Source organism: Indicator indicator, chromosome 13, assembly GCF_027791375.1.
Source record: "Indicator indicator isolate 239-I01 chromosome 13, UM_Iind_1.1, whole genome shotgun sequence".
Taxonomy (NCBI): Eukaryota; Metazoa; Chordata; class Aves; order Piciformes; family Indicatoridae; genus Indicator; species Indicator indicator.
The window spans coordinates 20,769,609-20,794,430 of record NC_072022.1 but is presented as its reverse complement, the minus strand read 5'-3'; the positions used below and the strand labels follow the sequence as shown (position 1 = coordinate 20,794,430).

The following is a 24,822-nucleotide window of genomic DNA, read 5'->3' as shown; positions in this document are numbered from 1 at the left end:
GCGAAAGTCAGAGCAAGGAAGCAGCTCATGGTCTGCTGTGAAAGTGCTGATAGTACTGTATTGGCTGTATGAACCAGGATCAAAACTTAAAGCATTTATCCAGTAGTGACTATTCTTCAATCTTCTATCTATACCAAAAGCTTAGTTTAAAAAAAGAAATCTCCAAGTGCTCTAAAATGACAAGGAAGAAGTTCAAGAAACAGGCTGCATGCATAAACAGAAGTGCAGGACTAGCTTTTAGCAAGTAGTTTCACAACAGCTGAAAGCCATTCTGAAACTCTACTACCACTAACAAGGACGTACGTGTTCTGACCCACTGACCCCATAATCCCATTTTTCTGCAGCTTCCTTTGTTTCAGCATTAGTGAGCACGCAGTGAACAACATGCTCACCCTTGAAGTTAGTGCTGCTTTGAGCAGATGACTGAGCTGTATGATCTTCAGACCTCCCTGCATTTTTGTAACTCTAACTACTACACTTTTGCATTGAGTTTTCAAGGTAAATCACAACTCATACAGCTAATTAACTGCAAACAAAAGTGAAAGAGCAGAATGCATTGCTTGAGGATGTGTGGGTAGCAGAGCAGGACCTCTTCAAAGGCATTGTAGTCTCAGCTTGCCTTAAGACTATAGTGAAGCTGAAACATGAGGTACTAGCTGTATGTTAAGAACTCACACGGTGTTTAGGGGGAAAGGTATGGTTTAAGGGGAAAAAGTACAGATACCAAACCAGCAAGATAACTGGAAGAAGACACTGGTAAGAACAGAGATGTGTTAGAAAGGAGAACGGGGACTTTAGTGTGTGACCTTGTGATATTACGCTCAAAAAGCAAAGTGGTCAGCCTACTGGCTGTTCTAGTATTTCTACTGAGAAAGCAAAAGTTTTTTTGTGCTCTTCATGCAAATTAGACTTTTCAAGGCTTTTTTGCTAAAGGTTCCCCTTTTTAAAAGCCCTATGTTTCAATTGTTAAATTTCTTAGAACCATCTCTGCCAAAAATTGGCTATCTTGGTTAAAGGCACGTGCTAACCTCAAATCAGGAACTTCCAGTAAATTCCAAACAGAAGACTAGGAAGAGAAGCCTGAACTCTTTTGGGTCACCCTTGTTTGTATGTTTGCAGTGACAAACATTTCACGTTTGTTTTTAAAAGCTAGGCCTATAAGGCTGACACTGACCATCAAATGCAATTCTTCATTCTGATAACAAAAATTAAACTTGAGCATGTGGGCAAAACCTTGGTGTGTATCTGAAAGCAGCTGTCCATGGCCTACCTACTCCTGCTGGTCTGGTAATCTTTGGTGATGCTCGCTTTGGGGAAGATTCAGGATGAGGGGCAACAGGTTGTACTGGCCGAGTCTGTTTGGCTGCCAGCTTCTTCAGGCTTACTTGCCTCTTGTCAAACATTTCTTGCACATCTTCTAGTTTTTGTAGGATTCTTTGGGCATTGGCCTAGGCAAAGAAAAGGCAAACAGCAGATGGTCATCACTGCTGGACTGAGCAAGTTAAGAAAGGACTTCTGTCACCCAGCTGAAGATCGTGCTGTGCTGCAGATTAATGCACCCCAGCCCATGCACTCCGCACAGGGCTTGGTTTCACTGAATAGGATGTGGTGACTCGAGCAGTCTTCTAGCACTGCTCTAAAGAAACTCACATATGTGCTTCGTAGTTACTCATCTAAGTAAAATTTATTGCCCCAAATACTCACTTTTTTATCTTTTTGGCAAAGGTAAAGAGGCACATTTGAGCAGAGGGCTGGAGCACCTCTCCTGTTAAGACAGACTGAGAGTTGGGGCTATTCAGTCTGGAGAAGAGAAGGCTCCGAGGAGACCTTATTGTGGCCTTCCAGCATCTTAAGGGGGCCTACAAGACAGCTGGGGAGGGACTTATTAGGGTGTCAGGTAATGATAGGACTAGGGGGAATGGAAAAAAAAAAAATAAATGGTTAGAATCAGATTGGATGTTAGGAAGTTTTTCACCATGAGGGTGGTGAGACACTGGAACAGGTTGCCCACGGAGGTGGTAGAAGCCCCATCCCTGGAGATTTATAAGGCCAGGCTGGATATGGTTCTGGGCAACCTGATCTAGTGTGAGGTGTCCCTACCCATGACAGGGGGGTTGGAACTAGATGATCTGTTAGGTCCCTTCCAACCCTAACAATTCTATATCCCAGTACACTTTCATTTACAAAGCAATTGGTAATTTTGGAATTCTAAGCAAGAGGATGCACATCTGAGGAGTTTTACCTTTATTTCAGGGGTGAGGATCATGTCAAACTGATTGTAGAACTCCTTCAGGTTAGAGAGTTGGTATTCCTTAGCTGTTACCAGGAACTTCTCAATTTCAACGAGTGCAGTTTCAGCTCCCTCTTGTGATTGGCACTTGTCCACAGCTTGGGAAGCTAAGAGGTAGATTCCAGCTTCACACCATTGGCTTGCCTTTAAAGAAAAGCAGAGCACGAAGGAACCCATCATCACTGACAGTCCATGTTGTGAAGTGTTGCTTTTACTGCATGAAATATGGATTTTCCCCTAGCACATCACTAGAGGGAATGAATACCACTTCATGGCACGCAACAGCTCCTGGCCACAAGTCACCCCACGTAGATATATAAAACAACAGCAAGTTCAGTTCAACTCTCATGGGCTGGATGGCCCAGTTACATACAAAAACATAATATACTGAGCAAAGAGAAGAGGTGTTACTGTAGTTGCTGCGAACTGAACCTGTCAGCTGTACTGCCTCAGTTCAGTCTTCAATTACACAATTAACCAAAACCCAAAACAAATATTTGAAGGATATCAGAACTTCCCAAAACTTCTTAGATCTATACAACTCAGAAGTGCTCCAAAGCAGTTTTCTCACAGTGAAATTTTGGTAATTCCTGTTTCAGACGTGGCTGGAACAGCAGACAGACATTCTCAAAGCATTTAGCTTGCTATTCTGGCTAGATCAGAGAAAGAGAAACCACCTGGGCAAGCAGCAAACTGTTTCTTTTTAAGCACTGGAATACATTCAGTTCTAATTTCAAAATTAGGTCTAGTTCAATTTTTTCTTCGTTTCATTTCCTACTTTTCATCATTTTCAGACCACAGCTATGGGAAGCTACTGCTCCAGGTTTTACTTTAACAGTTTCTGTCACTCCAAGCAAGGGTGAATCAAAAAAGTTCAGGCTTCTCTTCCTACATCTAACCTACAGAGAGGAACTTTCAGAGCTTTCATCTGAGAAGGTTCACTCACCTTATCCAACTGCTTATGCAGCTCAAGAGACTTGCCCAAAATATCATACTTTTTCTTGGTCTCATTGGTAAAGTCATCACAAATACGCCTGAGTTCAACACACTTTGGTCTAATGGAGTCAACTGCATAATGATTGTTTTGGATGAGCTGTTCTCCATGGAGAGCTAGAGACTGGGCTTTTTCCAAGGGTTCCTGTGAAACAGAGAGCAAAACTCCAAAGTTAGATCTTAAAATGACGTGCATAATAAAAACAGTCCAGCTCTGTGATACCTCCTGTAACCTGGAGGTAAAGGTTTGGGATATTAATCTGGCCCATAAATCTAATTTTATGTTTACACTGAAGAACAACCTCATAGTCCTTGTCAGTGAATATATTGAAGTAGCAAAGGTTCCACCTGAACATCAGGGAACACTGGAACAGGCTGTCTAAAGAGGTTGGAGAGTTTCCTGCCTTGAAAGTACTAAAAAGCCATCTGGATAAGCAGCCCTCCTAGGCAACCTGCTGTAGGTGGCCCTCTTTGAGCAGGGGCATCAAACCAGATGACCTCCAGATGCTTCTTCCATGCTTAATCATTCTGTGAGTGTACACTCCCATCTTCTTCAAATACTGAGGACATTCACTGCACAAGGGTTTTTTTCCCCTGCAAAGTTTCCAATAATCAAAAAACTTGTATTTTTTTTTCACTCACTATTTGCCAAGTTTATTATTCTTTACTTTATTCTTGATTCCAAGATCCTGCTGAGTACAACTCAAGCTTAACCACAATAAGATGAAAGTAGAGGTGACTAACAGGAATAGAGCACATATCAAATATGTGATGTGGACAATGAAAGTAAGATACCACGTTACTATAACTTTTATTCCTTTAGGCTTCTGCAGAAGAGCTGCAAAGATCACAGTATTTCTAAGTCCTAATCCTATTTGTAATAAAGACGAACATCAGTTTTCCCATCTGTTCCTGTGCTTTCTGATTCAACTTACTCATTTGTTAAAAGCTTTCTAATGACACTGTGATGTATATCACATCTGACCAGCTGATGGAATTATAAAGTCCAAATGTCTGGAATGTTGGAAGGCATGGGTGTTTTTCAACTGCTATGAGCTTGACTGGAATAGTCTTCAAATTTCTGGCTGAGGAAACCCTGTTAAGTATTCTGAGATTTTCAGATTCCCAAGATGGACCTATCCTGTCCTGGTTCAAAACACCAATTTTTGAACTGGATTCTAGCTTTCCAAGTAACAAACAGGAGCTACTGGGGCTGAACAACCTAGCTTCTGGAAAGTAGGATCTGAGTTTTGCAATTTAAAATAATGACTCATGAGAAGAGAGTAAATGTGATGTAAGGACACTGACAGAGAAGTGTCCAGAAGATGATGTTTGTAGCAGCTAGAATACTCTATTGAGTGCAGACCTGTCCTTTTTCTTCCAGTTGTTTCTGTTCCCTCAGGAGCTGCTCCACTCGAGTCACGCTGTCTCCAATGTCAGCAAAAGCTGCTTGTGCTTCCATGAGATTATCCAATGCCAGCTTTACCTAAGGAAATAAATAAACAAATAGATAAAGGACAACACCTCCCTCCAAAAAAATCCAACCCAAACAAATTTCCCCATCACAACATACTCAATAAACAAACCTATGTCTTCTAAACATTCTACTACATCTTTTAGAAGAGTCTGCATCTCAAGTTTAGTTTTTCAGCTCGCTCCAAAACAAAAAAAGACAAGGAATAAAGAAACAAATATTCTTCAAAGGGTTGCCCTGCTTTTCATTATTTAGGTAAAATTATTTATCAAGAAGTTGGTGTTTCATGTTTTGGCCTTACAGGCTGGCATTCTTCTCCCTGTGCCTCATTCAAATGTTGTAAGGTATCTGACAAATGTCAAAAATTTAATGTTTTAATATTCATTTCCTATTTCATAATGAAGGGCTTTTCTCTAACCTCCTTTTTGGATTACCAGTGTACTCTAAGTATGGGTAAAATTTGACCTTATTTATCAGAGAAGGCTAGACAGAACGAACAAATGAAATACCTCTCTAAAATCATGTTCAAAGTGTCGAAGCTGCAGGCATTGTTCTAGTTTTAGGTGATGCTTGGTCCAAAATTGATCAAATGCTTTTTCTGTTTCATCCAACTGAGCCAATAACCTGTTAAGAAATTAAAAGAACTTACTTATTTCCTGCAGTTAATTTGAGTTACACCAACTGATGGTAGAAAGCAGAGGAGGGAAGTGGTGGGGAGCCTACACCTATGTAAGAAGGCTCTGCAGCAATGTAAGCAAAAAAAGAATTACATTTGCAGTGGGACAGGCAGGTGAGTGACTGATGACAACCACACGGTTCCACTGTGGCAGCTGCAATCCTGCCTCCTGACCTGCAACAGGAACACAGAGCTATTCCATGTTCTGGCAGGCAAAGGCAGCTCTCTCTCTCTAGCTTCCACCTAGTTCTTCAAAGATAATTCACCTGAGGCTGATGCAGATTGAATGCGATGCAATTATTATTTTAAGGGCAGTCTAAAGCAGAACTCTACAACTTGTTCACCCATCAGAAATATGCAAGGACTGAATTGTTTTTCCTAGTCCATTAGAAACAATAAATTAGAAGCTCCTAATGCCTCCCATGGACATTGTTTCACTTGGTGTAAATGATTAAACGTTTATTCAAAAAGAAATGAGTTTCACAGTGTCATACATCTTGACAAAATGTCTGACACAGTACTGAGTCATCCTCACAGTCTCTCAGTGATTTGTTAATTACATTAAAAAGTAGAACAGCACAACAGGAAAAAGAGAGGGAAGAAGGGAAGAAGGGAAGAAGGGAAGAAGGGAAGAAGGGAAGAAGGGAAGAAGGGAAGAAGGGAAGAAGGGAAGAAGGGAAGAAGGGAAGAAGGGAAGAAGGGAAGAAGGGAAGAAGGGAAGAAGGGAAGAAGGGAAGAAGGGAAGAAGGGAAGAAGGGAAGAAGGGAAGAAGGGAAGAAGGGAAGAAGGGAGAAAAAAATGCAGAAAATCTTTTCTGAATAGCCTATATATATATCTCTGGGCAGGCATGGATCCAGGCCTGATCTTTTACAAGCAAGTGCTAAAATCATCCATTTATTGGGGCAAACGGCAATATTCCCCTCCTATTCCTCTCAAAAACAAGGTTTGGTTTTCAATCTGTTCTTGAAAAATGTGTTTTCAATCAAAGCTAGTTGTTGAATTTAAGATGAATTTGCAAATTCCTTTGGGAATTGTTTAAAGGATTTTAAAGTGTTCAGTGAAAAATATTAGCTCAGCTTTGTATTTGGCAGCTTTGTTCCCAGTGAATGCAAACACTCTGAAACACTAGCATGGCATTTCTCTTTCCACTACATCACATGGCAGAGCAGAAACTTCTACGTGGTGACTGAAAGCTTTATGGTAATAACTAGCATTGTAGGAAGGAACAGGGGATGCTCTCTCTGCAGCTGTGAAGGACATGTTTTGGAGTATCATCTTCTTCTATTCCTCCTCAGGGGTTTCCACAGACATGCACACACACATTCCCTCTCACATTACATGGATTTAGATGCCACTTTCTAGCCAGGCATAGAAGTTTGAAGGACACATATGTTATGGGGAAAAGTTAAGTCCCACATTAAATCTTCAGCCAGGTAGTTAGTGGTCCAACTGAAAATTACCAAGAAGTTCAGGACTTGTTTGAACTTGCCGTAAGAGTTTAATCAAGTAACTTCCTCAAAGTTATTCCATTCTCTGAGTTACCTGCCCAATAAATCCTGAATAAATGAACCAGTAGGAATTTATAACTCACATATTCAAATAATTTAAATTACACTTGCATGTCCTAGGACTGAATCAGCAACTTGCACAAGGTAATCTGGCTTCACTGACCTCTCTACTGTTGCCACATTTTCCAGTTCGTCTGGACTGAGCTTGCTGTTGGCACTTCGAGTGACTGGCTCCCTGATGCATGTCAGTAGGGTGGCTCCCTGCTTCACAGCTAGTTTCAGCTCATCCTGAGGGGAAATATACAACAACACAGCAATGCTAAAGGAGGCTTCTTTCATATGTATTAAATATTTGGAATAAAATACAAATGTTTACTAAAGACCTTTTTTTTTTTTTTTTCTAGAAATGCAGAGACTCAATCTGTTCCCTTTTATAGCAGATCTACTTCTGAGAAAAGAAATAATATCTAACATCTGAGCAGATTGCATTTCTGAGCAATCAACTTGCAGAATAAATTTTTCTACCACAAACTGAACTGTGCCACAGATCGTTTGGTGAGTTGAGACTGTACTGAGACCTTGAACTTCTTAGTGGAATTTCCTTTAAATTGTGACACACTGAGCCACAGTATGCCAGCGACCAAGGAGTCATCCACAGAATGACTTCCCAGCATGAAACATGAGAAGTGAAAAAGACAAGGCTCAAACGTTAACATGTCAGCTGAGGAGTCTCCACATCACTGCACACTTCTTGCTTATGACATATCCTTGTGCTAATAGAGCTAAAGCAATTTTCTTCTGAGCCTTACTCTGCAAAACTAAACTTGCCCCAATTTTTTTTAAAAAAAACAAGATGACAGTCATCATCTAGCTAGATCATTCTGTCTATTTCTGGATTATCTTCACAGATGTTCTCTGCATTGGCTCCAGTGTGAGTTCTGATGAACTCTTCATCAGGATCCCATGCTATTCCATATGTGATCCCATCACATGCTCTCATACAGTAGAAGTGACATTTCCCTGTCCTTTTTTCCCCCCATAGTTGAATCAGATTGACTTCCGGAACCCAGGCTTCCCTCCCCTTCAGTAGTTTCCAGAAAATGGACTCCCAAATGATGGCAGAAAATTTTGTTAAATCAAAAATCATCTACTACACTGCTGGAGCTGTCATGAGACAGCATTCACCTTCAGCTTGCTATGGTGGTCAGTGTGTGCGGAGAGGAGGTCCTCTGTGCACTGCACATCGTTGGGAAGTTCAGTCTCTGCTAGGTCTGTTCCAAAGGTCTGCAGCATCTGTGCTGTTGTTTTTACTGTCATTGCAAAGTTTTCAATAGCCTAGAAAAGCAAGAGCACAAAGTCACAGGCTGGTTACTTACCCTTAGCCCTTTAACAGTGCTTCAGGTACACTCTGCTGTGTTATATGCCTATAAAGCTGTCCACGTTGGCCTTTTTTTTGGGTGGACATGCTAAAAGTAACAAATGAAATGCTGTGCCACAAATGGTCTTTTCACAGGCCTACAAGTATTGAAGTAATCTCCATGAACCAGCTGGGAAACTCCCAGAGCTTACAGGCATAATGAAACCACAGAGGACATCAGCTTCAAAGCCAGGACTGGAACTTCAGATCCTCTGCCCATACTTGTTGGGAAATTCTGCTGTGTTAAAAACTTTAATTAAGCCTTTATTTAAGTTGAGGAAACTCAGAGTATATAGGGCAAAGCCTTTTTACATTTATATTTATATTTATACAGCCATTGTTCACTCAGCAGCAATCTGTTTTCCTCCTGACTTCTGAAAATGTCCATCTTCAGCCTGGCTAGGTCCTGCACTAGATATATTCCTGGCACTCTCTCCCATCAGTTCATATTAGCACACAAATACAAGAACAACCTAGAGCAAATACAGTTACAATGCATAAAATAATTGGAGCACTGCTGGTTTTTTACCATTTGACTGCACCAATACAAAACTTGCCAGAAATCTGTGGTTTTACTGAAGAAAGAAGAAGTGAGGAAGGCTTAAAAACAATGCGTGCTTTTCAGAGCAGGATATATTGTCCAGACTTGTGAGGTGTGATTTAAACCTTTATGTCTAGCAGCAAGTTACTGCATGGGATGTTTTTTTCAGCATCATGCCCCAATTTCTTTAGTGATTGTATTGTCCTGTATAGCTCTTTCCTTTTTGTGCTTTTTTTGATCTAACCCACCCAATGGTTTGAATCACTTAACAGCACTGGGGATGCACACAAACACTACAAAATTGCTGGAAGTTGCATTCCCTTCTCCAGGAACGATGGGAATTCCTCATTTGCAGCCACAACGGTGTGCTCAGTGAAAAACAAACTGGAGGTAGATCATCAGTCAAAAGGCACACAGGGAAATTACATTCCACATATGTGATGTGAAACATGCCTGAGACAAGGCAATGCTATCAGAGCTCACAGCCTTCTTCCCTTTTCCCCCATAAATTCATGCTTGCTTTCAACATAAGCAGTACAGACCCATGCACAGTGCTTAGCAGCTGTCTCCTGCTATTCTCAGCACTGAAACTACTGGATTAAAGTTGGCTGAAGTGCCACACTTATAACTGCAACGCAGACAGAGCTACCCATAGCCAAAGGCTGTTTACTAAGAGCCAAAATTGTACTCAGTGGGTAAGAAAGCTCATAGGCTGCTAGGCAATCAGGGTAAGAAGGCAGAAACAAAGAACAATGCTGTGAAGTTGCTGTGTCACTACCATTTAGCAAGCTTAAAGCTGTTTCAGATAAAAGCACTGGCAGGACAAGATATGGGAGCAGTAAGAGAAACAAAGGGGACAAAGCCTCAGCTCAGCCAGACTGAAAGTCAGGCTGTTTCAAGGTGCCATGGAGGCTGACACTTCCCTGATGACAACCTCTTATCCAGCAAGAGATTGCATTGGCTGACTGCACCAGGCTTATCAGCTCATTTAATGAGTGCCTCACTTAATAGCATGCTTGCCCCCACCCTCTCCTGTGAGTAGGAGTAATAAATTGTTTTGTGTACCTAATTTACATCTGTGGGGTTTTATTTATTTTTTCAAGTCTTTGCACTTGGTAAAGTTTTTCAAACGAATTTACCCAAAAGATCTGGGGGTCACATAGCCACAGTCACCTCCAATCTTGGCTTACTTTTTTTATTTGGATAATTTAACAAACTGTATATTCATGCTTTATGTAAACTGTTATTACTGAACAATACAGCCTTTCTTGGGACTCTTTTGACTCCTTAATTTTTTTCAAGCCTTTAGCTGTTTGAAAGTTCACATAAACGATTCCTTCAAACTCATGCCTCCTGCAAGGACAGTTTCATATTTTTGGTAATTTTAATATAAAAGCTTGTTCACCTATCTCAATCCTAACCTTACTGTGGTCAAAATAGCAAACCAGTGCTACAGGAAAGTCAGAAGACTGAAATATTTAGTGCTTCACAAGAAGAGTAAAATCCAGTTTTATAAGGCCAGTAAAGCATAGAAAATGATAGCAGGAAAGTGACAAAAGTGATTTGACTTAACAAAGCAGCCTCAGAAAAGCCCTTTATCCAAGTCTTAGACCTAGCCTTTAGGTTAGCAAGAACTGACTCATACCCAAGGCTGCTCAGAACAGTGCAAAACACTGGGGCTACCAAGATGTGAGCTCTAACATACCAGTCTTGCAATCAGAGTCATAAAGACAGATACAAACATTGCATACAGTCTCCAGAAATTCATTTATTCTCCAGGATCAGGACCCAGTTTAGAAAGGATGAGACAGTATTTTAGTTGCTAATCTGCCAGTTTGGGGTCTGGTTTTAGTAAACTATCACCTTTTCTGGGCATCATAAGAAAATGTTTATGTTGTTTTGATGAAGCCACTGAAATGCATTAATTAACTGAAAAAGGTAACAATCAATCAAACCAGGAATAAGTTCCCTCAAAGGCAATAGAATAAAAAGCCTTCTACGTTTTTTTCAGTGTTAATCACTAACACAAAGTAAGACCCAGCTGGAGAGCATATTTACATAACACAAAAACTAAAACAAAGGGAAATAAAATCTAGTGTCTGGAGTATTTTTCTTTCTTAAAAACATGGACATAATCAATCATTAAAGTAAGGATTCTGACCTCCGCTTCAGTAAAGTGCTAATGCATATGTTCAACCTCCACCATGAGCTAAAGGCCTATGAAGCTAATTCATCATTCAAAAGCTAAGAATGTGCCAAAATGTCTTGCTGAGTAAGAGCACTATAACACTGTGTCCAGGCCAACAGCAAGATACAGATTACTACTTCTGTGGCAAGCTTTTGTGGAATTCACCCATCTCTGAATCATGGATTTCCTCTTCCCACGAGTCCCTAGCAGAATTCCTAGGCTGAAATGCAGCTAGGAGTTGCTCCATGTTCATCATCTGGACAAGGCTGGGTGCAGGCATGTGTGAGAACAACACAAAGCACTCACAGTTCGGTGATGTATCCACTGACTGTGGCCATACTCCAAGGTTCCTCCCAGCTCCCGGGTCAGCTGACTTTTGTCAATATAGCCATGAAGATCGGAGACAGAATTTAACATGATGATCTGAAATGAATCCAAACACAATGGACTGAGAGAAATAACGAGCCCCTTCGATCGTTGTGCTTGGGATCTGGGGTTGCCTTTAAACATGTAGGACCCAACTACAGTTCCATCATAGGCAGTAAGTTCTCATTATATATTGCTTCATGCAATGGCTGGAATTTGTTCTCTTTAGATCTTGCCTTCTCGATATGTATATAGCCATTCTTGAACTAACTAATTCAACACCATCTTTCTCCTTGTTAGTCTGAGGATGCAATCATCTTAGATGTGCATTGAGAGCACAAGTATTGTATTTATAATGTTCACACAGAGCTCCATCAAACAACTTCTCTGTTTTCTAGATAACTGTTATTTACAGAGAAATAGAGGAGCAGTCAGCTTCTGCAACACCAAGCACTTAATCCAGGGAAGTGATGAAATGAGTCCTTTGAGAACAAGATTTTCCTTTCAGTTGTGTCACTGGCATTATTCAATTTTAAAGCATTTAATTATGCCTTGTTGTTCCAATAGCTAGAAAATACACTGATTTCAGCAACAGAAAAACAAGCCTAGACACTTTAAGCCTTAGACTTTAATATATGTCAAATGTATTATTTCATTCTGCTGTTAGAGAAAGGATAACTGCCTATGCCTATTAGCAGGCTCAAAGGGAGCATGGTAAGTACGTTTACAAACACTGTGAACAAAGAGATGAGCACAGATGCATGAAGGCAAGGGGATGTATATTCTAGGCTGATAGTTCTCTATGAAAAGCACTGAGAACAAACCTTAACAGACTTTTAGCTGATTATTGTAACGGAATCATTCTAGAATAATTCAGTTTGGCAGGAATCTCAGGTCTCTAGCGCAACTTCTTTCTCAAAGTTGAGTTGCCTATGAGATCGAAACAGGTTGCTCATGGCTTTATCACCCCGGGTATTAAAAATCTCCAAGGACTGAGACTGTACCACCTCTTTGGGTAGTCTGGCTCACTGCCTGGTTATCTTTGTGGTGGAAAACATTTTCCTTCTATCAAGTCAGAACTCACAGATCACAGAATAGTAGGGGTTGGAAGGGATCTCTGAGGATCATCGAGTGCAACCCCCCTGTCAGAGCAGGATCACCTAAAGCAGATCACATAGGAACACATCCAGGTGGGCTTGAAAGTCTCCAGAGAGCCCTTACCACCTCTCTGTGCAGCCTGTTCCAGTGAAATTGCCCTTGTTTCACTTTGTCAGTTATCTCTTGTCTTGTCATGCACAACCTGGCTGCATGCTCTCTGCAACCCGCTTGGAGGGACTGTAAAGCTGGTGGTGTGTCATATGAACCCCCCAACTCATCCCTTCTCCAGGCTAGACAAGCCCAGTTCCTTCAGCATCTCCTTACAGAGCACATGCTCCAAGCCCTGACCTGGATGGCTCTCTGTTGACTTCACTCCAGATAATATTTTTCTTGTACTGGGAGACCAAAACTAGACAGGATATTCTCAATGCAATCTAATGAGCTCCAAGTAAAGGGTGATAGTCACTTGTCTCAATCTGCTGGCTATGCTCCTCTGCTATGGGTGTCAATGCAGAATGCTGCCAGTGTACAGTGCTGGCCCATGTCCAGCTTGCTGTCTACCAAATTTCCCAGGACCTTTTTAGCAGAGTTGCTTCTCAGACAGTCAGACTACAGCCTGTATTGTTGCCAGCCATACAACACTGTTGCACACTGTTGTGAGAGAAGAACATAGGGTCTTCCTTTTTGAGGAAGGAAGTCCTTCTGGAAGGATGGCCTTCCCAGCTACAGGGGTTTGCATTTGTCCCTTTTGTGTTTCATAATATGCTGGTCAGTACATTCATTGAGCTTATGTTCCAGTGGTCCTGTCTTTGAGCATACCAGCTGCTCCTCCCAGCTTAGCCTCATCTGCAGACTTGATGACAGCACACTCCATTGCCTCTTCAAGGTCACTCACAAGGTAAAGTTGATAATAAGACAGATTCCAGCAGATATCACTACACCACTTCATATGCTGCCCACCTCCAGGTAGAATGTGACTTATTAACCACTACTCTCTGAGACAAGTGATGCAACTAATTTTTACATCAATCTAGTTGTCTACCCCTCCAGACTTTAACATCCTAACTCGGATGCAAGAATAGTGTAGGAGATACATCTGATCCCATGGACTTGTATGGGTTGAACATTCTCAAGTCATCTCTGATTTGACTCTTTTTCACTTCCAGCAATTCATGTTCTTGAATCCTGCTTCTAAAAACAGAAGCCAGGAGACTTTGTTGGTGAAGAAACTGAGGCAAAGAAAGCACAGAGTACGTAATCCAAAACTAAAGGGGAAAACTATTCTCTGAATGTGTTATCAAACACGGGGGGTTTTATGATCAAAGCCAGAAAACTAAAAAAGCTACAACATCTTGGAGTAGCCTCAGACTGGAACATGAAGTCTATGCTGTACTTCTGAATTGCAAATCACCTGTAAGAAAGTAAGTCTTAGCTGCTTTGTAGCTCTTCCCCATCAGAGATGTTGCTGACAAACTGGAAAACTTTTGATACTCCAAACTGCACTGAAACTATGGAGGAACACTGTCATGCACTTACCTATTACTATTGCTAGCTATGGTGCTACTCAAGAGGTAGTTATCCTGCAGGCAACTCTGCAGGAGAAAGCCTAAGAGCAACCCAACACCCATCTAAGAAACCAAACTTACAGAGCATTAGCATCTCCCATACTTCTTGCCAGATTGAATACAGTCACATCCAGTGAACTGGAGAGTACAAGAGAAGGGCCTGCATAAGCAGGTCAGCAAGGAGCACAGAGCTGTGGTGGGGGTTGCTTCATGAGCTGTCTTAAAGAAGTCACAAACTACAAAGGTCAAAAAGGGCCTTCTATGGGCTGATTATTCAGCCTTTTGTATATACCATGAAGATGCTTTAATTCACTTTTTAATTTGGGAGGTTCCTTAAGTACAGCTCTGGGTGTTCCTCTTGAGTTCCCAGATTTTATCTCAGATGAACCCTGGTGTATCTCCTGGCTAATGATATTTAGCCAAATCACTATTATACAACAGAGATGTAACTTAGGAGGTTTTACTAGCTACATTTGTGTGTCAGTAAGTTATATGCATCCTGCATTTCCTTATTGTGTCTGGTTTATTATTTCAGCCTTTAGTTCCTGCTCCTGTTTGATTATCTGGCTACTACTCAATCCAGTGTTGATTTAACCCAGCAATATTTTACTAAACATATTTGCAGTCTCATAGCTCAGATAAACTCTTTAACAAACGTTTCCTTAACAAATCCACATCATACTCCTGCAGCCCTTTTTGAATGCTCATGTGCCAGCCCTGAGTCACTTATATTTGTGGTAGGAAATAGAACCCATCTGTGGCCCATTAACGTTGTCATAGTGCCAAATGCACAACATGAGCAAACAGGCTTCAAACAAATGAAAAGGTGGTGAAAGTATTAAAGAGAGGTACTGATTCTTCAGTAAGGGTGTCTCCCATGTGACAAGAACTCTCTGGCCCTGTTCTTATGCTTGCCATGTAGGATGCTGTTTTCAAGGTGCTGGTAACCCCCACAAAGCTAGCACCCTTTTTTGTGCAGAACTGGAATAAAGCAAATATATTGACTCTGTGTTGTTTGGGTTTTTTTGTTCACTTGGTAAAGAACCCAGATCTGGGACAACAAAGAGGGACAATAAATGTCTCTCCCAGTAACTTACCCTTTCTGAAGCTGGGGTAGCATGCCCAGATGGTCTTTTAGAATGGGTTGCAAGCACAGGTAAAAGGCCTTTCCAGAGAGTATGGTAGACCCCAAGAACTTAGGACACCTTTAGCACAACCCTAAACAATTTACAACAGTATCAGGCTTATGTGGACAGCCTGTACATAAATCTGACAAGCTGTGCACAGATACCTGGGCAGGAAGCAGGCAGATCTAGCAGCAAACACATCATGCTCTCAGTGTTTGTATGACTGCTCTCTAAGAGCTCTGTGGGCATACCCAAGATGGCTCAAAATCTGAATGTCCGAGACAACCCCAAACTAAACTCCTATCTTGATTTTGCTGCCTGTAAGAAAGGTAAGTTGCTATTTAATACTTGACGAAGTGCTTGACCCCAGCCTAGAATTAACCTCCCTTCCAACTTTGACAGTTTCAAGTTGGATTTCAAATGCAACTCAAATAAATAGCTAAAAGTATAGAAGATGTGGAATTGTTAGAAAATGCCAGTCCTTGATGAAGTTGTCTCTTTCTAGGCTGCAGTCACTGGTACAACAGTTGCTGTGGTAACAGATTTGGGCTTATTAAATACAGGCACATCCATCTTTTAAGGTGCTATAAAATGTAAATATATTGTTGTGTAATCAAACCTACATTTTAACAACAAATTTGCATCTTAATCACCAAAAAGTCATTCTTGACAAACTACAGCAAATGTTACAATTTAATCCACAATAACCAAATTAATATTCAGGGTTCCTTTTCCCTATGCATTGTAATCCATGGGCTGCTGTCTCTTGCTTCAGAAAAAGCATAAACTGTCTTAAACACCTCAACTTCAAACTTAGGTATTGACAGAGCTAAAACTTGTTGGAGGAGAGCCGTAAGTCTTCTGCAAACAGTATCAAACCACAAGAAAAATCCAAACCAATCATATGAGATGACTCTAGTAAAGCCTGAGCCAGGATGAAAATATAACAATAACAACAACAACAACAACAATAATAATAATAATAATATATGTTAAGTGCTCCAAAGCCACATGCAGGCCTGCAGCTGAGAACAACTCCCAAAAGAGCTCTCACTGAATAATCTAAAACTTAAATTCTTTCAAGATTGGTAACCTGCTACAAATTACATTCTCCTCAAGCCCACATCATATGTCAAGCACATATAAAAAGAATTAAAAATAAACTTTGTATCTTGAGGGCATGGGATCATAAAAGGCAGTAAGAATAGGCAATGCTATGCAAGTATTTAACAGGAGCACTGTCAGCAGTCCTAGGGATAATACATAAAATCAGGTGGAATTCAGCCCTAGCCTTTCTGCTCTGTAGTCGTAAACACTTACATTTATGCTCTATGTTTGTCATTGGAGCAAGAAGCTCTCCTCCTAGCAGGGGAACATCTCCACTGACTTAAGATGACAATACTTAAAAACCAAGTCACATTGTATAGCTAGCCTGACTTTTCACATGCGAACATGCCCACTGAGCACTGTGAGGCATCCCCTGGTAATCAATTCTTCAGCATTACTCTTACACGCATCACACAGACCCAGATAAAAGTTCCCAACTGCCACTTGCAATCAAATTTCAGTCACTGGGGTATGAGAAATTGCTGACTTATAAGAACTGCAGACATGGAGATAAAGAAAACACATGGGCAAAAAAATCCATGCTTACCGGTACCTTCATTTTAAAGTCATCTCGATAGAGCTTAATGCCAATGTCAGCGATGGTCCTTTGGATAAAGCGGGAAGGCCGCAGGACAAACACCAGCTGCAGGTTTCCAGGAAATGCTCCCTGCAATACATGCAGATCTATTAGAAGGCACAATTCTGCCTTGCAGGAAGGCCAAGGAAATTTTCCACCAAGAGTTTCCTGAAGATGGCAAAGCAGCTAGAGCTTATTGAACCTTGCTCAGTCAACTGGTCCCTTCAGCACACATCCATTGTCACAGCCTCCACAGCCAGTGGAAAGACTGGGCCATGGATTTTATTGCCCAGCCATACACTGTTATAGATTTAGCACAGAGCTCTAAAGTTTCTGCACTAGTGCTTTCCTCTCCCAGATACGAATCACAGAAAGCTGCCTTTGCACTACCACACCATAGGTTTTACTGGGGTTTTTTTGGTTGGTTGGTTGGTTTTTTTTGGGGTGGGGGTTAGGGGAAGACTGCAGCAAATAGAAGGCAAACTGGCTACCCATGTTGGACTTGGTGAAAGAAGCTGGTGGCACAGATTAATTCCCTGGGCTGACCTACCTTGTCACTCTGGAAAGGGTTTTAAATCTTTTAACCTCACATATTTTAACACACATACAGGTACTCAACAACTTCCTCAGACATAGCCCTGTCTGCAACACTCAGCCTACAACTCTCACACTCCTCAAGCATAAAAAAGGAACGATTTCTAGAAGAGAGCACATGAAAAGAACTTAGAATGAAAATCAAGTCTGTCTAAATTCCTTGAAAGAACTTAAAAGTTGCTTTGGTCATCCCTCAGTTATATACCTCCATGCATAATTGCTTGCTCCTCACACAGCAAACGTTCCTGGTAACAGATGTATAAACCCAGCTGCTTTTATTAGCATTCAAAGTCAGCACTTAGCTCTGATTTTTGCAAATGAGATATAATAATCAATTAAGAGTTTCTGACAGAGATCACTTACTACCAGGGCAAACACAAGTCCCTTGGGTTTTGTTTCCTTCATAAACAGGCCACTTCACCACTCCTCAGTGCAGAGAAAGGTACCTTTGTCACACTCTTCTAGGAACTGACTTCAAATCACTAGAATTTAAATTGCAGTCAACCCAGCAAACAAAGAATTTGTCCCAGTTCAGCAGCAAGCAAGGTTGTATAATTTGTTACTGCAGCTTCCTCCCTTTCTTATTCAAAACTGAGGAGCTTCAGGGCAGGGGAGAACCTGCATCCACAACCAGAAAATGGGAGCTAAAAATCAGCACAGGAGACTGTATCTTGTGCTGAAGGCTCAGCAGAGCATTTTTATTTCTAGAAGATAAAATAACAAAAGGAAGCACTTACTGCTATCCGTGTCAGGGATGCCTTGACTGCACTCCATTTGTCCCGTCGTCTGTCTATGATGATGATGAACCCGATGCTGGCAGCCTCCAGACTGCAAAACAGATGAAATAAGTGTGCTGGTTACATGGAGATGCTCCCTTTCCAAGGAAGGAAACTGCAGCAAAACTCAGCCTCCATCAGATCACCCTCTAAGCCCGTTATGAAAACGCAATGTACAGTGGAAAGAATGAGTATCTGGCAGAAATTCACATGAAAACAAAAGCTGGCAAATTTTCTCTTTCCAGGGGAAGGCTAGCAGCTTACACAAAACATGAATATTTTATCTGCTAAATCTTTCAGCTGCTGTGCTACTCTGCTGCCAAATCCAGGTGATACAAAGAGTTCAGGATCACGAATTACACTGTGCTGTCTTGAAGACAAAGCCATCAGGTCTTGTTTTCTTTGCAGATTCAGGTTATTAAACACTCCAGTCTTCATTCTCCAAGGATGCTGACATCTGACAGGGACACTTAGCTCCAGGAAGTCAGTATCACCCTACTGTCACCAGCTTGCCTGTGTATACAATGCCCCTGGAATTCTGGTAGGCAAAGCAAGAATTGAAGTGTTCTATCTTGCCAACCACAAACTGGTTCTAGGGTTGCAGGTCGTTCAAAAGTATTCTTTGTCTAGAATAACAGTTACTGTTCCTTCTCAGTGCTTTTCAAGGAGGATCTGAGGCACTGATCTGGTTCTCCATCCCATCTATGTAGACCTCATAATAAATATCCTATCCTCTCTCTCTCAAAAATCTTAACTTTGGCTTGCAGGGCTTCAGTGAGACTGCTCTACATTCTGCCTTCCAAGAGTGCTCAGAGTTGGAGAGAAGCTCCTAGAAGCTAATAAGCAAACACAGAAAAATCTCCAGAAACTTTGTTATAGTAGAATGGCTCTAGTCATCTCTGGACAAATCCAAGGCAGGTAGAAAGAGTAAAAATGCCATGACTAAAGGACATATTGCAATCAAACATCTCATCACAGATAAGATCAAAGGAAACTGTATAAAATATTTCCTTGGACCTTTTTTTCATTGTTCATATAAGGAACACCATTTTCATGGGGCATTTTGTGCCACCTCATGTCAATAATCCAGCAAAAAGCACCAATGTTAGCAGATCTGCAGCTCTGCAGGATCAAGAACAGAAACCTAAAAGCCAAAGTGTCATGCAAATCTGGAAATCTGGGATGCCATGCAAATTTCCTAATAGGAACAATGTTCTGGTAATAGGAAAATTCATTCCATTTCACTTTTTTTTTTTTTTTTTTAAACAGAATTCCTCTGAGAATTGTAAAATGCAATGACAATAGGTGACTCTTTCTGTTAAGCAGTGCAATAGGTAGCTCTTTATGCAGAGAGCAGATAATGTGTATGCAGCAGTGCCTCTCCAGCAGAGGGAAGATAATCCAGCAGTTTCTCTGTAATTGTTGTGACTAATTATTCTAAGACAACAATGTTACAATTCAACATCCATGTTGCTTACAGTGTGCTATTGAAACTGGTCTATTGTTTAGAATAAAGTTATTAGTGAAATAGTGAGATATGAAGTGGGAATTAAATCAATGCAATTGTCCTCTCAACAGTATTTAGATGACCTTGGAAAAGGCTGTCTCTTTAATATGCTTTATGTATATTTGACAGCCAAATTAAAGCAGAAAGAAAATAGGAATGTAAGATCTATTGAAATCAAATAGATCTCAAAAATATGGCCTCTACTTAAAAAAGAAATCCAGAGAACAATGAGCATTTAATTTTGTTTCCAGCTCAGACTCACACAACCAGTTTATAGCTGCTATCTCTCAGACAGCAATTAAGCACACAGAATCAGGTTTAATTCTGATGCAGTTCCACTACAACCAGTGTGAAGTTAGCAAAATGCTCATGTTGGTCTAAAGAAACATATCACTCAACTAATATTAGGTTAACAAAAATGAGAAAAATCTGTTATTCACAAAATTTATGATGGAGCTAAACCACAAGTAACTGTATCCACAAGCACAATATTCATAGAAGCTGACTGCACATAGAAATTGCCTTGTTTTGCCCATCTGCTTGGTTTGAGAGACTGACTAAAGGCTTTCTAATAGGAATGCACATGGAAACAGACCCTTACAATCACACCTTGGTGAGTAAACTGCAAAGTAACTGACAGGACAGCATCTGCCAAAAGCAATGAATGCAACTGCGGTTTAAACAAACACAAAACTTGCCTCTGTGCCTCAGAACTAACTCTTAAGTCCCATTTTTAACAGTTCCTCAAACATGTAGATCAGAAGGCACTTTAAAAAGGGGCTTCTGCTGTTTTTTTCAAGCACACATCCATGATCTGGCAGTTAAAATTTTCAGATGTTCTTCTGCATGGGGATTTGCAACGGCACAAAAGAATTCAGGTATCAGATGTACAAGACAAATGAAATACTAGGAAGAAGTTCTCGTGAAATACAGAGAGACAAGAAGATGCAAGAGAGAGGAAGCAAAGGAATTTTCTTGTGAAATTAGGCTTGGCAAGAGCAGCCATGGGGGTTGGGAGAACTGGCAATAGAGAACATATAGGAATAGAAACATTGCTTATCACTTGCCCCTGCAAAGCACAGTGTTGCAGGGCAGTTAAGGAGACAGACTGAGGAAATGAAAGATGAAATAGATACTCATATAATGACTCCAAATTAAGTATGAGAAAAGAGCAAAGGAGAACAAAACACCACTGAGAGTGCAGTCTAGCTACAGCACAGTGTTAACTCGCAGCTCTCTCACTGCAAGACAAAGTGTAGCAACTGCAGCTGGCTGGCAAATACAAAGCTTGCCAAGCAGCTGTACCTGGCATACGTGGCTGAGGGGAAAAGGCACAGGCCAGGACACTTTATTTCACAAACAGTGCAGGTACAATCCTAGCTGTGGAAGATTATGAAAAGCAAGCCAAGGCATGAGATCTGGGAGATATTTATCAGGGTAAAAAGACAATGAGGCCATTAAGCAAACAATTCAATTACCTATTGCAGTATATAGGATTTACAACATTAAACTTGTTACATTGTCCGAGATTAAGTAGGTTAAAAAAAAAAAAACAACCAAAAGGAAGAGATGTAAAAATGACAGTTTGAAGCAGGAGGAAAACAGTGGGGAGAGAAGATGAGAAAACCACAGGCTGCTCAAAGACAAATCAGCTGAGCAGAGCACAGAAGAAAATGTGTGAAAATATGTACACCTAAAATCTGTAAGGCAGGCTGCACAAAGGCAAGTGGTAAAGAAACTATTCAGAGATACACCCCTTATAAATCTTGGCTGCCACCGGTTGATGGATGCAACACAACAAGAATCTAGACAAGAGAGTTATCTTTTGACAACAGAACTCCCAAAGTGGGCCTGTAACTCTGAGACAAAGCTAGACCTTGTCCTTCTGCAATGTTATTTCTTGATTTTCACCTTGATGTTCATGATGATATCAATTGTCTTCACTAAGCCAATGGTATTCGTGTATTTTTCTGTTGTTGTTGTTTACTGGGGTTCTTTTTACTAGATAGAGCTGATTTAAATCTAAATTTACCCAGGAAAACAAAGACTGTCAGCAAGTGATCCTATTTCAGTCAGCATGCTGAAGGGCCATACCAAGGTCTAAATGTCCTTTGGCACTGAGGGATGCATGCAGGCAAACAGCCCTGGGAAGAATCCCAGTCCAGATGGCAACATCAGCACAAGTGGATACAGAGCTGGGAAACTCCACGCAGTGTAGCCAGGGGAAGGGTTTGCTTTAAAACAAACACACACACAATTTAACAATGTTTACTCAGTGTCAGGACTCTAGTATCTCTACCTTCATTATGGAAGTGCAGCAAGGTTTCTCCAGTTCTCTGAAAAGAGGGATTTGAAGACAATCCTGCACAGCAGATTGGAGGTAAGCTTGATGTCTAATTCTGGCATATTTGCCTAACTCTACAGATGTCTGGCAGAGACATTCCCTTTCTCTGAATGAAAACTGTGCAGTCATCAGAGTTGTTCCATCCTCATCTCCGAATTCAGTCCTTGACCACTGATTTGAGGAGGCCAGGAGATGTCAAATTTCCTGACCACTTGTCAAAGAATAGAAGTGCATGTTTATCAAAGCAACTGATCCATGTCAATTGGAAAAGAAAGGAATTCTGGTTATAGAGTAAAGCAAGTGAAAAAGGGCTTCCTGGAACTATCTATTGTAAGTGTGCATGCACAGAGGTATGCATGTGCCTACACCATATTAGTTGATGTTTGTGAATACTTATGTACGTAGATCCCTTTGGTGGAGCACTCTTATTAGAAGGTGTTGAATCAGAGGGAAAATTAATCAGATTACAGAAGCCTCACTGGTCAGATCTTCCATCCTTGAGAGTAGTTGATGTTTTAAATCCCAGAAGTGCAAGGTTTACTTCCAGCTCACCCCAAAATCCTGTGGTATGCCACAGCTGATAAAGAAAATCTGCTCAGCAGCATCAAAGACAAAGGCATGCCTGTGCCTCTGAATAACATTTGCTGTCTCTCCATCTTTTCAATGTTTTGTCATATGGGCACAGAAGATCACTCATTCCAGAGGGACCTAGAAAGCTACTAACTTAATGATGTCATGGGCAGTCACAGATCTTACCTCTGCAATTAGCCTGAATGTTATTCTATAGGATATGCAGAAACAGATGCTACAAAAGACAGGTAATCTCTCTGCATTCACCTGAAAGAAAAATGATGCTGTTTACTCTGGTTCACTGAGCTATGAAGAAGGAATTATTTTCTATAACTTGCTGAGATGTATGACAGAAACCACAGCCAGCCTCAGATCAACAAGGCTCTGCTGCACCCAAACAGGTTCCCTACTTATGTCACATTAAGACTACATTTCATATAATTATGTCATAAATCACACAACAAAAAGCTTGCTGCGCAGGTTCTTCCTCTTCTAAATTAATACCTTCGTCCCTCACCATCTACAATAAGGGTGGTAAGTTTCAAACAGTGACTCAAGAAACAGTCAGTCTTTCTAAAAGCACTGTAACATAGACTAGCACAGTGCCTGGAAAACTCACATCCCTAGAGTGTGATCTGTGATTGAACTTGCCGTCTACAACTGCCTGAAGGGAGGCTGTAGCCAGGTGGGGGTTGGTCTCTTCTCCCAGGCAACCAGTGACAGAACAAGAGGACACAGTCTCAAGCTGCACCAGGGGAGGTTTAGGCTGGATGTCAGGAAGAAATTCTTCACAGAGTGATTTGCCATTGGAATGGGCTGCTCAGGGAGGTGGTGGAGTCACCGTCCCTGGAAGTGTTTAAAATAAGACTGGATGAGAGACTTAGTGCCATGGTTTAGTTGATTAGATGGTGTTGGGTGATAGGTTGGACTTGGTGATCTTGAAGGTCTTTTCCAACCTGGTTAATTCTGTGATTCTATGATTCTAAGAGTTAAACCAACCTGCTGGTGTGCAGCAAATGTCAGTCCAAACCACTTGTCTGTAACCTAAGATGCTGCTTACACATACCTCATCATTTGTAAAATGGGCATATTGCAGCTCTCCTGACTTACAAAGGTTTGGAACTTAATTCGTCATCCTTTGCATATTGCTCTGGGATTCCTCAGGGAAAAGAAAACACAAAACTGAGTCAAAACAAACTTTCATCTAGCCCAGTACTCTGTCCCCGATATTAATAGGTAATGGATTCTGAATCAAGAGTAGAAGGAAAGTGAAAAGAACAATCTTCTTCCTTCAAGTCCCAGCATTAAGGAATGTGTGGATTTCTTCAGCCAGAGTTTGCATCCAAGTCATTGTGTTCAGTTGCCTCTGATGGAGATACCCTTCATGAATTGGGCTAATTTCTTTTGTACTCATCTGTACTTTTGGCTTGCACACAAGCTGAAGAAGGACAAAACATTTCTCTCTACTATGATGACAATGTACTGTGCTAATTCCCCAATGGATGACAATATTATTGGGAATTATCCACCAGCATATCAAATGCGGAGAACAGGAAGACTTGTTTTGTTTCTCTCAGCTACTATTGCTGTTTTACTAACCCTGAAGCTGGTCATCCTCCCAGCTCGGAACGCAGGGGAGAAATACATAAGACAGTTTCTCCTGGCAGAACAAAAGCCCTACAGAGAAGGCAGAAACAATGAAGCTGTTAAGTTTGCAGTGTGTGGTTTCTCTCAGCTTGCTTTGGCAATGCAGTATGGGGAATACATGTAGGTGGAGCTGGAAAACATCTTACTCAAACTTGAAGGAGGCACGTTTTGCCCTCATCATCCTCTAAGAACCTTTAAACACAAGACCACAGGAAATAATAAATCCCTGCTATGCTTCTAACTAGCACAGAGACAGGATGAGGGGACTGAAAAAAATATTAAGCTCTCTTTTTGTATAAACAAAAAGGAATTCAGCAGCCATGGCTTAATGCTTTTCCTCAGAGCTGTGGAAGTGACTTTGTTTCCCTATCCTCACCCAGCTGCAGGCAGGCAGCAAGGAAAAGATCCTAGCTGTGGAGCAATCTCCCAATAAAGGAAGCATCAGAAAGCACATGGT

At 41.1% G+C, this 24,822-nt stretch overlaps 1 protein-coding gene across 1 annotated transcript in view; it reads right to left on the bottom strand.

The window, feature by feature from the left end:
• MCF2L2 (MCF.2 cell line derived transforming sequence-like 2) overlaps window positions 1–24,822 on the bottom strand; it is a 140,042-nt gene that overhangs the window by 89,907 nt on the left and 25,313 nt on the right. Inside the window, exons 4-13 of the mRNA XM_054385750.1 lie at window positions 18,259–18,349; window positions 16,898–17,017; window positions 11,394–11,510; window positions 8,127–8,276; window positions 7,105–7,229; window positions 5,267–5,381; window positions 4,650–4,769; window positions 3,237–3,428; window positions 2,243–2,434; window positions 1,271–1,448 (exon numbers count right to left, since the gene is read on the bottom strand). Of these exons, the coding sequence (XP_054241725.1) occupies window positions 1,271–1,448; window positions 2,243–2,434; window positions 3,237–3,428; window positions 4,650–4,769; window positions 5,267–5,381; window positions 7,105–7,229; window positions 8,127–8,276; window positions 11,394–11,510; window positions 16,898–17,017; window positions 18,259–18,349 (1,400 nt within the window). The remainder of the gene's footprint in view (window positions 1–1,270; window positions 1,449–2,242; window positions 2,435–3,236; window positions 3,429–4,649; window positions 4,770–5,266; window positions 5,382–7,104; window positions 7,230–8,126; window positions 8,277–11,393; window positions 11,511–16,897; window positions 17,018–18,258; window positions 18,350–24,822) is intronic.